Consider the following 13,623-nt stretch of genomic DNA (forward strand, 5'->3'; position numbering starts at 1 on the left):
ATCATCCCCACTTCTCTCAGTAGTCTTTTGTCTATTGGTTGATTTTTACCTCCCAGGCTAAAAGTTGAGAGTCATCTTTATTCCCTCTTGTTCATCCTCTCTCTATTCACTATCACCAAGTCCCTTTATTTCTTCCTCCAAAGTGTCATCTCTTGGATTCAATTTTTCATCCCCATCTGAGTCAAGGCCTCTATCACTCCGCGATCACCACCTCAGCTTCTTAGCTTATCTCCCTGATGATGGACTCTGCTCATTTCAATTTATTTTACATAGAAGCAATAGGTCAAGTTGCCTAAAACATTATTTTTCAGGTTCAGAGTAGTTAAATGACTTATTCAGTGCCATCACAGCCATAAATAAAAGAGCCAACAATGACACTTAGCTCTGCCTCCTTCCCAAACCTGAGTGCTTTCTCACTGCCCTACAGTGATTCTTACTCTGACATTTAATACCCAGACACAGCCTGTCTCACCAGCTCTGTCAATATTGATGTGATTGGCTCTCTGTTCCAATAGGCCTCTAACCCTCCTATGTGGGGTTCTTGCAGTTTCAACCCTACTAAAAGTTCTAGGCTAATTAAAGGATCCCTGAGGAAGCTGCTGAGGAACTCCATGTGAAATCAGCTCTTTGGCTAGTTCTACTGAGTCTTTAGCCAACTCCGGTAACAAGGTCTGGCTCCATCCCCAAATCCCTGTCTTGGTTTAGTGCTCAGTACTCTGGGTCCTCTGAGGATTGGGCCCTCCAGAAATGGAAACCCACAGTCCTTCAGGTCCCTGTCTCCAGTTCCTGTTACTGGATCTCCCTGACATCAGTGCCCAGTTAAGTGGACATTCACCTAGATTAGCTGCCCTGTAGTCTGTCTGGCTGAAACCTGGTTACATGGGTCTCCTGGAAACTGAGTCTGCTCCTCTGATTTCCGGTTGCTGCAACTTTGCTCCGCTGCCTGTTCAGGTCCTGGAACCTACTAAACCCCACTTCCTATAGCTCTCCATACTTGTCAGATTTATCCTGTTCCCAAATGAGCCCCGGATACATTATTTTCTGCCATTCCCCAACAAACCCTATATCCCAGTCAAGTTTTAAAAAAATAAAAAATAAATCTTACTGCTCTCAAAATCTGTTCAAAACTCAAGCTCCTTTCCTCCCTCAAGGTCCAACTGCACAACAGTCAATCAGTAAGATGTGCTGTCTGCCTACAAGGGGTGAGGCTCTGTGCTGCACACAGAGCACTGCGTGAGCAGGCAGCTAATTAATACAACGAAAGCAAGTTCCGAAATGAGGACTCATTTTAAATCAAATGAAGATGATCTTTTCAAAATGGATCATTTTACAAAAAGTAAAAATCAAAACCAGCCCTCAATTGGCATAGGTTTATTAAATAATAATTCACAGTTAATAAATTTGCATTTACTCTTCTCAAATCTAGTTTGAAAAAGTACAGCTCTACACAAAACATAATTCACACGCTATTATAATTATACTGCCATCTAGTGTCTATCAATGGAAAAAATAGTTTGCATGGTTGAGAAACGATAATAGCAACAAGAACCATTCTAAATTAAGGATTCAGTAATAATATTTCATGTATCTAAATCAGGTAGTACTGTCCAATAAACACAAAAAAAAATGTGTCCACATTCAATTTTAAAGAAGGCCTTGTCTTCCAACTCTGAATTACAAGCACCATCCTAAAAACATTGAAGGTTCTGAACAACAGGAAATGGGGTACCAGATTCTCAAGCAGCATGTTACTTGAAAGGAATAATGCAAATATATTGTTTAAGAAAAGAAGCCTAAAATGTATTTTCTTCCATAGGATATGAGTGCATAATCCACCCTTCATATGAACCACTTGAAATCACAATGAGAGGATAAAAGAAATGACAATTAAGAAAAATCGGACTTACCTGAAAGTGCAAAATTATCGTCCATATTAATCCCAAAGTCAGTTTGGGATTTCCATCTGTTATGTCATCATTTCTAATATTCACTAATTTCACCTGTTTTATATGTGAAGAAGAGATAAAACAGTTTTTCAATCATGAGTTATCTTTACCTACATAAAAGTGATTCTAAATTATACAAAGAAAAAAATCTGAATGACGTAAATACCAGTAACCTGCAAAATATTGTATTACTCCCTCTCTTTACTCATTTTAGATTGCAAATTACAAAGTAACCACAAAAGAAAAATGGGTATTATTTTGGTTTTGTATTCTAGATAAAGGAATAAAAGTACTCATTGGTCAAAACAAAAATACAACTTAAATGAGAAGTCTTAGATACTTGACATTTTAAAATTGGAAATTTGTCTTCTGAAAATAAGCTTTATTTTACAATTAAGTAGAAAACAGTTCTGAACCATGAAATAATTTTAACAACTTTCTCACACTTCCTTCACAAATTATTTTAAAAAGCATTATTTTTCTATTTGTCTATCAAAACTGTTAGCAAGATAAGAAAAATATATGAGTCACTGGACATTTGCAAGGCTGCTAATATATATATATATATATATATACATATACATATATATACACACATATGTATTCATATGTATATATGTGTATATATACATATATATACATATGTATACATATATACATATATATAAAAGAAGACTTAATTATCAACTGTCACATTATGCATTCAGGTAAATAAATGTAATGATGACATCTAATGTTTACTTCCCGGATAGACAAAGAATTAAATATCATGAATTAAATACAAAAATTAGATACAATGATTCTAACATTTTAATTCCTAGAGAAAACACTGTAAAAAAACATTTCAGACAGGGAATATAATTAATCCTTCTGGAAACTTCCACTAGAATTAAAAATAATAAGGAAAATACCAATAGCATTTAAACTATTTAAGAACATAGTATTTTCTAGAATGTAATAACTAAAAGCATTTTAGTATTCATAATAAACTAAATGAGGGAGTAATAAGAGTATTTCCCTCTATCCCTTTCCCTCCTTTCCTTTTTTCCTACTCCATTAAAAGCAAAATTGTTGGCACCTCTGATTTGCCACTGTTTTCAGTAACTTTCAATTCTCCTGAATTTATTTTTCTCCTTTTTCGTACTAATTGAAAAATTAGCAATTATTTGGTTTATACTATACAGTACTACCAAAATCAAGAACATATTCAATATGCTATTCATTCTTTTCCATGATTTCTTCTGAAATCTAAAGCCAGTTGGGGACTATTGTCAGAAATGTTGTTTTATTTTTAACCACTTATAAATTACCCAGTATTACCTACTTATAAAAAAAATAAACTATTGCCTCATCACTACTAAGTATTAAAAATATTTACACTGGGTTTTTTTAAAGTACTATATAAACTATTTTTTATAAAATAATTTTATAAACTAAGTATAAAAATTAAAGTTCCTACTACTAAGAACTATTCATAGACATTCTTAATTCTGTCATTAACTTCCTAGGCAAAAGCATTCCAGTTGTGACAAAAGGAAAATCAGTAATAGTAGCTCTTACTCTGATGGAAATATAGCCATTTTTAACTCCTCTAAGCTTACACCTACCATTAACTTTCTTTTCTTTGGAGCAAATGTTTAAAAACATTTTAAAATATTTGTCTCACAAAAACACAAGTATAATGATTATAATTCAGTCAAATTTAACTTCTGCATTCCATGACAAGTTTCTGTGTAGATTTACTCAGTCACATATGTTTACATGAGTACAGTCTTTGAAAAACATCATACCTGGCGTCTTTTCAAATAGTCAAGTGCAATTTGTACATTCTGTAGTCTGTGAAAACGCATCCGACCTTTCTCTCTGGGCTAAGGACAGAAAAATGCAGGGTATAAAAAACACTGTAGTTTCTGATAGCACAGACCCAGCTAATATACTACATAAACATACTTTATGCCCATTTTAATATGTCAAAACAATATTTATTTTTTGGGTAAGTCCATTAAATTTTTTAGAGGTAGTCCTCATTTTTTGGTATTATCTGGAACTGAATTTAAACTACTAGGGATTTTTCCAAATATATTTTATTTAAACAAATGCTTTATTCCAAATGTTTTGTTTAAACAAAGGAAGAGAAAAATACCTAATATAGACTTTTTATATTGACTATACAACAATTCTAGCCTACAGTTATTAAGCTATAGATACACAAAAAGGATTAAATACCATTCTCCATTTTACCTCCTTAATAAACTCTATTATCAAGAGGGTTTTTATAATTATATAAGTATGGCATGTAAATGAAAATGAGGTAAAGTAGCATGCAGTTAGTATAAAAAACCACCAAGAAGAAGAAAGACAGTGGAGTTTTACTTAGCCATGACAGAGGAAGAGAGAAAAGCAATTAAAGCCATATATTTCCTCTTTATTTTATTTTAGTTTTTTTGTAAAATCAGTTGGACTCTATCATAGTTGTATACTTCTTGGGGATGGACATGATTATTCACCGTCTCAGGAAAACTGACAATCATCATTCTTTTCCTTGATACTGTTTCCCCTTTGGAAAAGTTACGTTAGCAGAAGGAAAATATAAGGAAACAGAGCTGGAAAAAATGCTTAACAAAAATACAAAGAATGAAGCTGAAATGTACCACATAAAACCTTCCAAAGGGCAGAAAAAAAGAAACTGACAGCTTAGCTTCTCAGATATGAATAGGTTGCTGAAGCCAAGGCCCCGTAATACAACAGACAGCAGACTACAGAATGGAAAAATAGGTTCTATACTACACGTGGGAATGATATTGATGAATTCATCTACTGCATCAAAAAAAAAAAAAAAGCACAATTTCCTATGAAATCAGGTGGCACGAAAAGATGTGGGTGATAAAAGAAGCACATTTCTCTTGCAAAGGTGGGCTGAAGTCAACTAAGTGTCTCAGAGATGAAACAGCTCTGAGAGTTCTGTCAGGACTCTAGATTTTAAAACCTCCCCAAACCTTTCTATATAAAATGAGACATAGCAGATAGGTAAAGAATGTCCATTAAATACCTATTGCCAATAGATATAATTAAAGCATAAACTTAAACATTAAATAAATTTCCATAAGTTCCTTCAAATAAAGCCATAAATAGGTGCCATGTTTGAAATACAAATTCCAGAAGTAGAATAAATTTGCATAAAAATTAGCAGGCTAGTTGCCAAGATGTTCGTAACTATATAAAATGTACATAGAATTCTTTAGCTAAAATGCCATGTTTTCATTTAAGTGCATATGTTTAGTTACCACGCAGTGCACAGTAACCTAGAAATAAATTTAAAGAGAAAATATTTCCTTTGTCCAACTTCTTGGTACACACACATCCACCTCACTGGGGGGTTTGGTCCTTTCTATCGTTTTTCTAAAAAGGAGCCCAAACCCGTGGGTTACTTCTCTGTCATGTTAGCGCTCACCGCACTGTAACGGCTAAGTTAGTCGAGTTATGGGGGCCGACACCTACCCCCTTATCCTCATCCTTCACATCCTCATGCTGTTCATATTCGCATGCTTCTGTGGCACTCACCAATCGTAAGGTCTTCAAAATATCTCGCTCCCTTGGCTAATGAATATAACAGACAGAAGATAGGACAGCAAAGACACAAGACAGACCAGAAATGAAAAGGAGAGCATGAACAGAACATAATGGCGGAGAACAGGTAACCAAGAAGGGGAAGTCATGTTCACAAAAAAAGGAAATGACACCAGCGAAGGGGGTTAGACCATTTTTCAGAAAGCGATGTTTATTTCCTTGCTATTTGTGAGTCTTTTAATATGTGGTTATATTATGCATCCAACTTCTGCTAAGCAAAAAGAAACCCAAAGGTAAAAAAGAAGCAAGAACAAAAATAGTATTGGAATTATAGAACTGATTATATAAGCAAGGCAATCGAAGTGCTTCATTCTCCCCAGTTCGCATCACTGGAAGTCTGAAAATGCTTTTAAATCTAACCAGAACTCTTTTCTTTTTTTCAGGCAGAATTTACAGCTCAAAAGATGAATATTGTAAAAGTCTCAACAGTCTATTCTGAAAACATACTAGTCACAGGCAGAGAGGACTACATGTTCTTCAAAATAAATTAAGAAAGTTCAAACTTACCAAGGTGTCCCCCGAAAGAACCTCTAAAAGAGAGATCAAGTTGTGTCCATCCCTTAAGTCTTCATAGAGATCAGTCACATGTTTTCGAACCTAGACAAAGAAAAGCAGTTTAACTTTTGGTCTTAGAACCCAGAATCATCCTTAATACTCAAACAAGAAGGGGACAAAATAGAAAACATTCCTCATATGGTGTTCATTCATATAGCGATTTTTACAATGGCTATTCTCTCACTACTTAAAGCAAAATTTAAAAACTAAACATTAAAAAAGTAAATTTCACATTAATAACTCATGGAGTTACAATTTTTAAAATACAGGCAATGCCCTGATTTTAATCATGATTCCTGATACAGTGACCAAAGTCACCTTAGCAAGAGGGGTGACTTTTGACCCCCAGTTGGTCTTCCCACTCTCTGGGCCACAAGATCCAGGATGCCAGAAACACATACTCCACACTTCAAAAATTCACAGATACAAGCTGGGTGAAGGGTACATGAGACTCTATGTACTATTTTTGAAAATTCCTGTGAATCTATAATTATTTCAAAATAAAAAATGTTTTTGAAAAATTCACATGTATGAGGTTAGAACACCTCTGTCCAAACCTTCCTTTCATAACCATGTTATCACCAGCACCAGGTTAACCCATAACTTATGATAGCTTATTCCTCCATTCCACAGGCCTTATTTAAGCTGTGATTTTAGAGCTCAAACGACCAAAGATTTTCCAAAACCTCTGTTCAGTCTGCCAAGTAGGGATATCTCCGGTAAATGCTTGGCCTACTGTACCCACACTATACCCATCCACGTCCTGCCAGAGTCACATTTCACTCCTTTCACTTCCTATGTCCTTCTCACTCCAGGACAGTTAAAGACGAGGTGTGATTCTGAACACTTATTTCATAGGAAGGCAATTTCACGACTCGCTTTGCCAGACTTAACTAAACCGCCTACATCAGGGAAACTTTCCAAAATTAGGTGTCATTTTTCTCCGTATTTATGTAACAATAAAGAAAAAATAAATTAGGCATGTTTATAAAAGGGAATTAATAATATCATGACTTCAAAACCAACTTAGAAAAAGAGAAAACATGTTATAAGGGAAAAAGAGTTAGGAGACCTGCATTTTAGTCTTACTTCTGCCATGAGTCCCATAAACTAGTACCAGCTGCCTATATTCTCTAGGCCTCAATTTTCTCATCTGCCAAATAAAAATGGAAACGCAAGGTCTTTGTTCAAACTACAGAACACAAATTCTATGATATGAAAATACAAGTAAAGTTATCTTTTTAAAAATCAATATGTGAACAGAAAACACGTAAAGTGGAAAGCTGCTCTTAAGTCTCGTGACGTAATTTCTTAAGAATTTTAGAAGAAAATGCAGAAACAGACTAATTTCTGTAATGCCGGAAAAAATCCTGAGGTATTGCTGTCACACAATACTGCCTATTTTTATTGTGTCAGATGATTATTCTGACGGTTCACAAAAATACTGTATATGAAAAGGGTACATAAAGGTAAGATACTATCATCTTTATTGTTCTATGAAAAACAAATGTCACCATGATCAACAATGATAAAAATACACACACAATAAGTTAATACTAGGTACCTGACCCTGTGCTAAGAAAGACCTTCAGATCTCTTGGCTCATTCTCCTCACCACAAAAGAATGAGATAAAAGAGAATATTAATTAAAAATTACAAATCAACATTATGGGGAAAGAACAGTAGTGAATGAGCAGAGGAAAAAATTGGGTTCTGGAGAAATATTTGATCAAATGATCAATTTAGAGGAAAGAAAAGAAGGAATTAAATAGTTAAACTGACATAGAAACACTGTTTATTTTGCCCTAACTGAGTCATAGACATCTGGCCTGGTAACTTTCCTTCACAAATGACCATACTAAGTGCCAATACTCGTAACCTTCCGTTTTCACTTTTCAATAAAACAGTCTTTCTTCTCATTTTGGATATTTTTTTTTTCCTGTAGAACAAAAAACTGTCAGAATAAATTGTGCTAGAAGAAGTGATGAGGAAAGTGAAAGCACTTTGAGATACTCTGGGATTCAATTACATAACATGAATTGCCTAATAAGGATAAAGCATCATTTTCTATACTTCATACAATTCTCTGAGAATTTTGCAGTGCTTTTTAAATTGTGTGTACTGCATTGCACCTGCAGTTTACCCCTAGAGGGCAGTAATCTTTTGCTTGAAAAGAGTATCCGAAGAAAGGAAAATTAAGTATGCAGAAACCAATGGTGGGGGAAGGTTTGGGGGAGGGGAAGAGAAATTCTTAACAAGATGCTGGTGATGATGACTATAGGTAATACATAGTTCACATTTATTTTTGAAAGGGAATATAGATTTTGCCATATTGTTAAACCATGTATTATCTAAATGGCTTAACTGATAAAAAAAAATACAACTGTAAAAATAGTATTTTATAAATGTATAATTGTTTGGTTTTAACTGGGCTAAATCAAATTCAACTTTAAAGATAAGATCGTCATAGCCACTTATGTAATGTTTAAAGCTGCATTTTCCAAAAGTCTGACTTTGTAGTGATTGATGTTAATCTAGACAAATTCCACAAAAATTTTATTTTCCACACTTAAACACATTGCTACTGCGTAGCTGCAGTTCAATTGGGCCACTAAATATTTATTGAGTACCCACTATATGCCAGGGAACCATTTAACTTCCAAAGGTACAAAGTGAATAACAAGAGAATGCCACCTCTTGAGGCCTGCAGTCTGAGATGGTAGAAATTTCTAGAGGAAATTTCAGTGTAGAGTAAATATACTCTGAGTTAGTTCAGGAAGCTCTGAGGTGCTTTAACCAAATCTGGAGTCTAAGTCCTCCCAGCTAAGATATGGGAGTGTTCCAGGTGAAGGGAAGAACAAGAACAAAGGAAAAAGACTAGGATGTATGCAGCTGTAAGGTGAGTTCCAAGGAAGGAAAGCAGTCCATGATATCAGTGAAATAGGAGGTGGAAGGTGAGATAGGAAAGATGGGCAGGGAGACATGGCGGCTTTACATGCCCCTTTAAAAAGCTTAGACTTTTCCTAAGCAAAGAGAACCAGTGAAGGGCTTTTTAAGCAGAATAAGGACACAGCATCTGTGACCAATACAAAAGCTTCCTTGGAAACTATTATCTTGAACAAACCCAAATCACAATAAAGCCACCAAGGGCCCAATCTGTATGCAATCATGGAGGAAAGGTCTCACAGGAAAAAGCAAACTAGAGAGAACACACAATCAGTGAACCTTGGGTAAAATGCACGATCCCAGCACAGCAGCAAAATATCAGGAAGGATTCACAGTCATCTCTTTAAAAAGTCCTACATTTAAAGGATACCATATTCTAGGAAACAACTGGCTATCTTTAGAAAGGAACATAAATAATAAAAGAAGGCTTGTCCCAAATGAGATCATCTCACTACCTTGTACATATTGGGTGAAGAAGGAGAACAGTCAGCTTCAATGAAAACTACTAATTAAAATTATTTTCAATACAATTTTTATTTTTACTTCAAACAAATACATTTATGAAAAATAAGCTACCAAATTCTCCTGGGAGAATTCCTTAGAAGTCCTACTTCAAACAAATAAATAAAAATAATCTATCAATGTATTACCATATCAATTATTGATAAGTAAATAGATGCTTTTAAAATATACATAAATGGTTACAAACAATGTATTCTTTTAGATATCTGCCTTATCCAAACAGTTTTGTTTATGATAAACTTAGTACTATTTCTCTAAAAGTTGTGAAAGAATAAAACGACAGCTCAGATTCTACCTAAACTACCATAAATTCTATACTGGTACAGATAAATATAATGGGGAAACATCCGCAGGGGATGTAATAAAAAGGTAGTTATGCCTATTTTTAGGCAATACGTTAAGTCATCATTAAGACCATATATAACTGATCTCCTTTACTTTTTTTTAAACTAAAAAGATATTTGTCATACATCTTAAGGTATTAATGAATAAAATAATGAAGAGTTTGAAACAAATCAATGTTGGTCCTAGGCAGTGCAAATAATCTGTGTACTTCTTCATATGGACCCAATTAGTTCTTTGACAAAGATTTCTCTTTTAAACTTTCAGGTTGACAATCTACAATCAATTTTTTAAAAAGGTATTTTCTAGTCTTTTACCACAATATGGAACTATATGCAGTTAAACAAAATAAAAGCATTTACATTACTGATTGATTTTTTTTTGGGGGGGGAGGTATTTTAGTCATAGTTTCAGTTCAGTTTTTTTTTACATTCTCTTCTGTCCAATTTCACCATTGACATAGAAAGGAACCTTTTTAAAAGACTATTTCAATATTTAAAATTTTTTAAACATGTTACTCTTTTTTGTAATAATTTGTTTTGGGTTTGGGGTGATTAGCTGTGGTTTGGTTTGTTTTGGGTTTGAGTCCTCTACCTTTCCTTCCAGCTCCTCCCTTTTGTCAACAGGAAGACAGACAAAAATCTATTTTTGCACGTGTTTTTCCCTCAGCCTATAGATCTGTTATCTCTTGCAGAGCTGTACAGATCTCAGTGCTGAGCAATTATAGATAATGTAACTGAAAGAAAAATTCAGAAATCAATTACTTTTCGTATTCATTGTTTTGTATCTGCCCACTGTCTTTTGGAGTTAATTTCTATTAAAGATGTGTTCTGGACAATCTCCATACTACAATGTCAACCAAATGACCACTGGTTTATAAAGACCAGCAATATCCATTCCATGTAGTCTTTAAAAATTAGAGGGTGAGGGAGATTTTAGGTGCAACTAAAGGATGTTTCCGTCTAGTATTCTGTCACTGAGGACAAAACCCAATGGTAAATGGAGGATAGAGGTCTCACCTTTCAAAAGTTCTTCAAATATCCTCCTAGTTCATTAGTTTTATAAATCATTAAACTATCACTTTAAAAGATCATGGTAAGTGCTACTCTAATGGTAAGAGCCATTTTCAATAATAGCATGATGAAAAGAGAAGGAATCAATAACTAGCATTTGTATGTTCACCTCTTTCCCATTCTTCTCACCTTCTCACAATTTGGGCAACAAAGAAAAAGCTGGGGAAAGTGGGGTAACAATCACTTAACACTTAAGAAATAATTAATAAACTAGTCAATTAAGCTCAATTTTGATACAGATATAAATATGTGACTATAATATATATAAATTATAATAAATATAACAAGACAAATACTGAAAACTAAATACTATTATAATAGCTAAGTACTACAAACTTACGTACATGAGTTCATTTGTGCAAAGTCCTAAAAAATATTAATACAACATAAAATAAGTCTGTTTGACATAGGTAAGCTATACCTACAGCATCAAAGTCCCACCTTTTACCATCAACATTTTAAACAAATTCCACTGTATTTTCTAATTTTAGTTTTTACTGAAAAAAATTTTGAAAAAGAATTGTGTACATTTTTTAATAAAAATCATGTAAAATTATTGTTAATAATTTTTAATTGGTTTTATTTATAGTCATGACCAAAATTCCCAACTAGTTAAAATATATGTGTATTTCCTCAATAAATCTCTACAAGTGACTCTCCGGTAAGGTCATATAATGTCATAAGTCAGGCTCAGATTAATTATAAACTGGAAATGCATCCAGGATAATACATTTAGTTCCTATATAAAAATAAAGATAGCTCCTGGGAAAGAACAACATATCAGTCATTTGCCCCTTAATGCCAGGTCACTTTATCAGAATAATTTCCTTCTTAACACTTATTGCCCATTTCAAAGAAACCTTATAATCATGGTTGGCAATAAGATGCAATAAGTTGGGTGGAGGGAGGTTTGATGAGGCACTGTGGTGCAGGAGCATGGTAGGATACCAGAGCAAGAGCTTTTAACATTGAGAAGGTAGTGGGAAGACCCTCGGCAGCTGGTGAGTGGGGTGAGAAGAGTCCAGGAAAGGGACACAGAGAAGTGACAAATACAAACTTCAACTACTTTGCAAATACAAACTCTAACTACTGATTAAAGTGCTGGCTACCCCAACTGCTTACTGAATACTTCTGAACTGAATCATCTCCTTTGGGTTGCCAATGCCTGATCTGTTACACAGTGATTCAACAATTAAGTGGATACTTGCCCCAAATGAGAGTGACTCTCTCTCCTTCTGGCACCACTTAAAGTACCTTTTACAACACTGAAAAAAAATAGCTATGCTCTCAATGCATACAAAACAAAAATCAACCAACTGAGCCCTCAAAAAGTAACCTCATCTACTTCAGGGATAATGTCTAGCACAACTGGAATGGTTATAATATATGAGTCAGGCTCTAGGCTGGGGAGGAAGCAAGATCCTCATAGAGAGGGGAGAGTGCTGGACAAATAATAAAATCCACCTGTGGATAAGGTGCCAGGAGAGGTGGAGCTGGCCAATATGGATATTTACACCATCTAGTCACAGTTCACACCATCTATTCACACTTCCAGTCACACCATCATGGGCACTTCCTGGTGTCCCTTTCTGAGTGTTATTTGCCAGGGAAAGACACTACCATGGGCGGGTTGACACAAGTGGTTGTTTAAGTCTCTTTTTAAGTCTTAAGGATTGGGGGGAATCTATGGACTCTCTTAATAGCATATTTTATAGGTTTAAGGCCTTCACAATACTCTAACACTTTATATGCAAACAATTTCACTCTTCTGTAAACATAAGCCCATTTCTTCAAATCCTTACAAATAAATAACTGAGAACTATTGGTTGTATCTTTTGCATTAACTTTTGCAATAACCCAGGATTATGATCAAGACAAGTGTCACAGGGAGATGAACACTGAAGCTATTTTAAAAGACACCCCGAGATGATGAGATTTGACTGCCTCTGCTATCATGGTAATGCTTAACACCTCTTCCCTGTTATTTATTTTTTTAACATTTTTTGTTGCCTTAAATTCAGATGAAACTCCAAGTCCCCAGTACCAGGATTTATATTTTCCAAAATAACCACTGTAAAATATATCTGAGAAACTGACAGGTTTGGATGAAATTACAAATACAGGTTTATTCCATTAATTACTTAATGAAAAAAATTTGACACGTTAAAATTAATCTCTGCAATGGAATTATGCCTTCTGTAGGGAGATTAAAACTTTCAAAGATGCTATCAACTTCTCAATAACGTTACAATTTTGCCAAATTTCCAGAATCCAGTCTACTCAACAGAGATCTATGGACCACAAATGCTCAACAGCTAGTCCTCCCAGTTGCACATGACCAGTCACAGAGGAGAGGCCACATTTATGTCTCATTCCAAAGCCTAAAATCTAAGCAGAAGTTTTATTTTGTCCCCAGCCCCTGTTCTGAGCACCCTCTCTTTTAAATTGACATTTCACTAAAAATAGGCTTGGGCCAGGTTAACACCTAGCAAATAAGTGGGAATACTGCAAGACACGTGGATCCCAGCATCCTAACAGTAGAATTTCACTGCCAATCCCCAAAGCTAAGAGAATTTCAAAAGAATGTTGGCTGAATAGATGAGGTTTCATTC

At 34.6% G+C, this 13,623-nt stretch overlaps 1 protein-coding gene across 29 annotated transcripts in view; it reads right to left on the bottom strand.

The window, feature by feature from the left end:
• Positions 1 to 13,623, bottom strand: part of DST (dystonin) — a 428,022-nt gene that overhangs the window by 205,198 nt on the left and 209,201 nt on the right. For 15 of the 29 annotated variants that reach the window (XM_019734644.2, XM_019734631.2, XM_019734643.2 and 12 more), the window contains 3 exons: positions 6,081 to 6,170; positions 3,737 to 3,814; positions 1,908 to 2,000 (listed from right to left, as the gene is read on the bottom strand). In XM_019734644.2, coding sequence (XP_019590203.2) covers positions 1,908 to 2,000; positions 3,737 to 3,814; positions 6,081 to 6,170 — 261 coding nt within the window. Of the gene's footprint in view, positions 1 to 1,907; positions 2,001 to 3,736; positions 3,815 to 5,444; positions 5,544 to 6,080; positions 6,171 to 13,623 lie in introns of all 29 variants that reach the window. The other 14 variants (XM_074333118.1, XM_019734623.2, XM_019734642.2 and 11 more) reach the window with 2 other exon arrangements.

The sequence above is a fragment of the Rhinolophus sinicus genome, linkage group LG05 (assembly GCF_036562045.2).
Source record: "Rhinolophus sinicus isolate RSC01 linkage group LG05, ASM3656204v1, whole genome shotgun sequence".
NCBI lineage: Eukaryota > Metazoa > Chordata > Mammalia > Chiroptera > Rhinolophidae > Rhinolophus > Rhinolophus sinicus.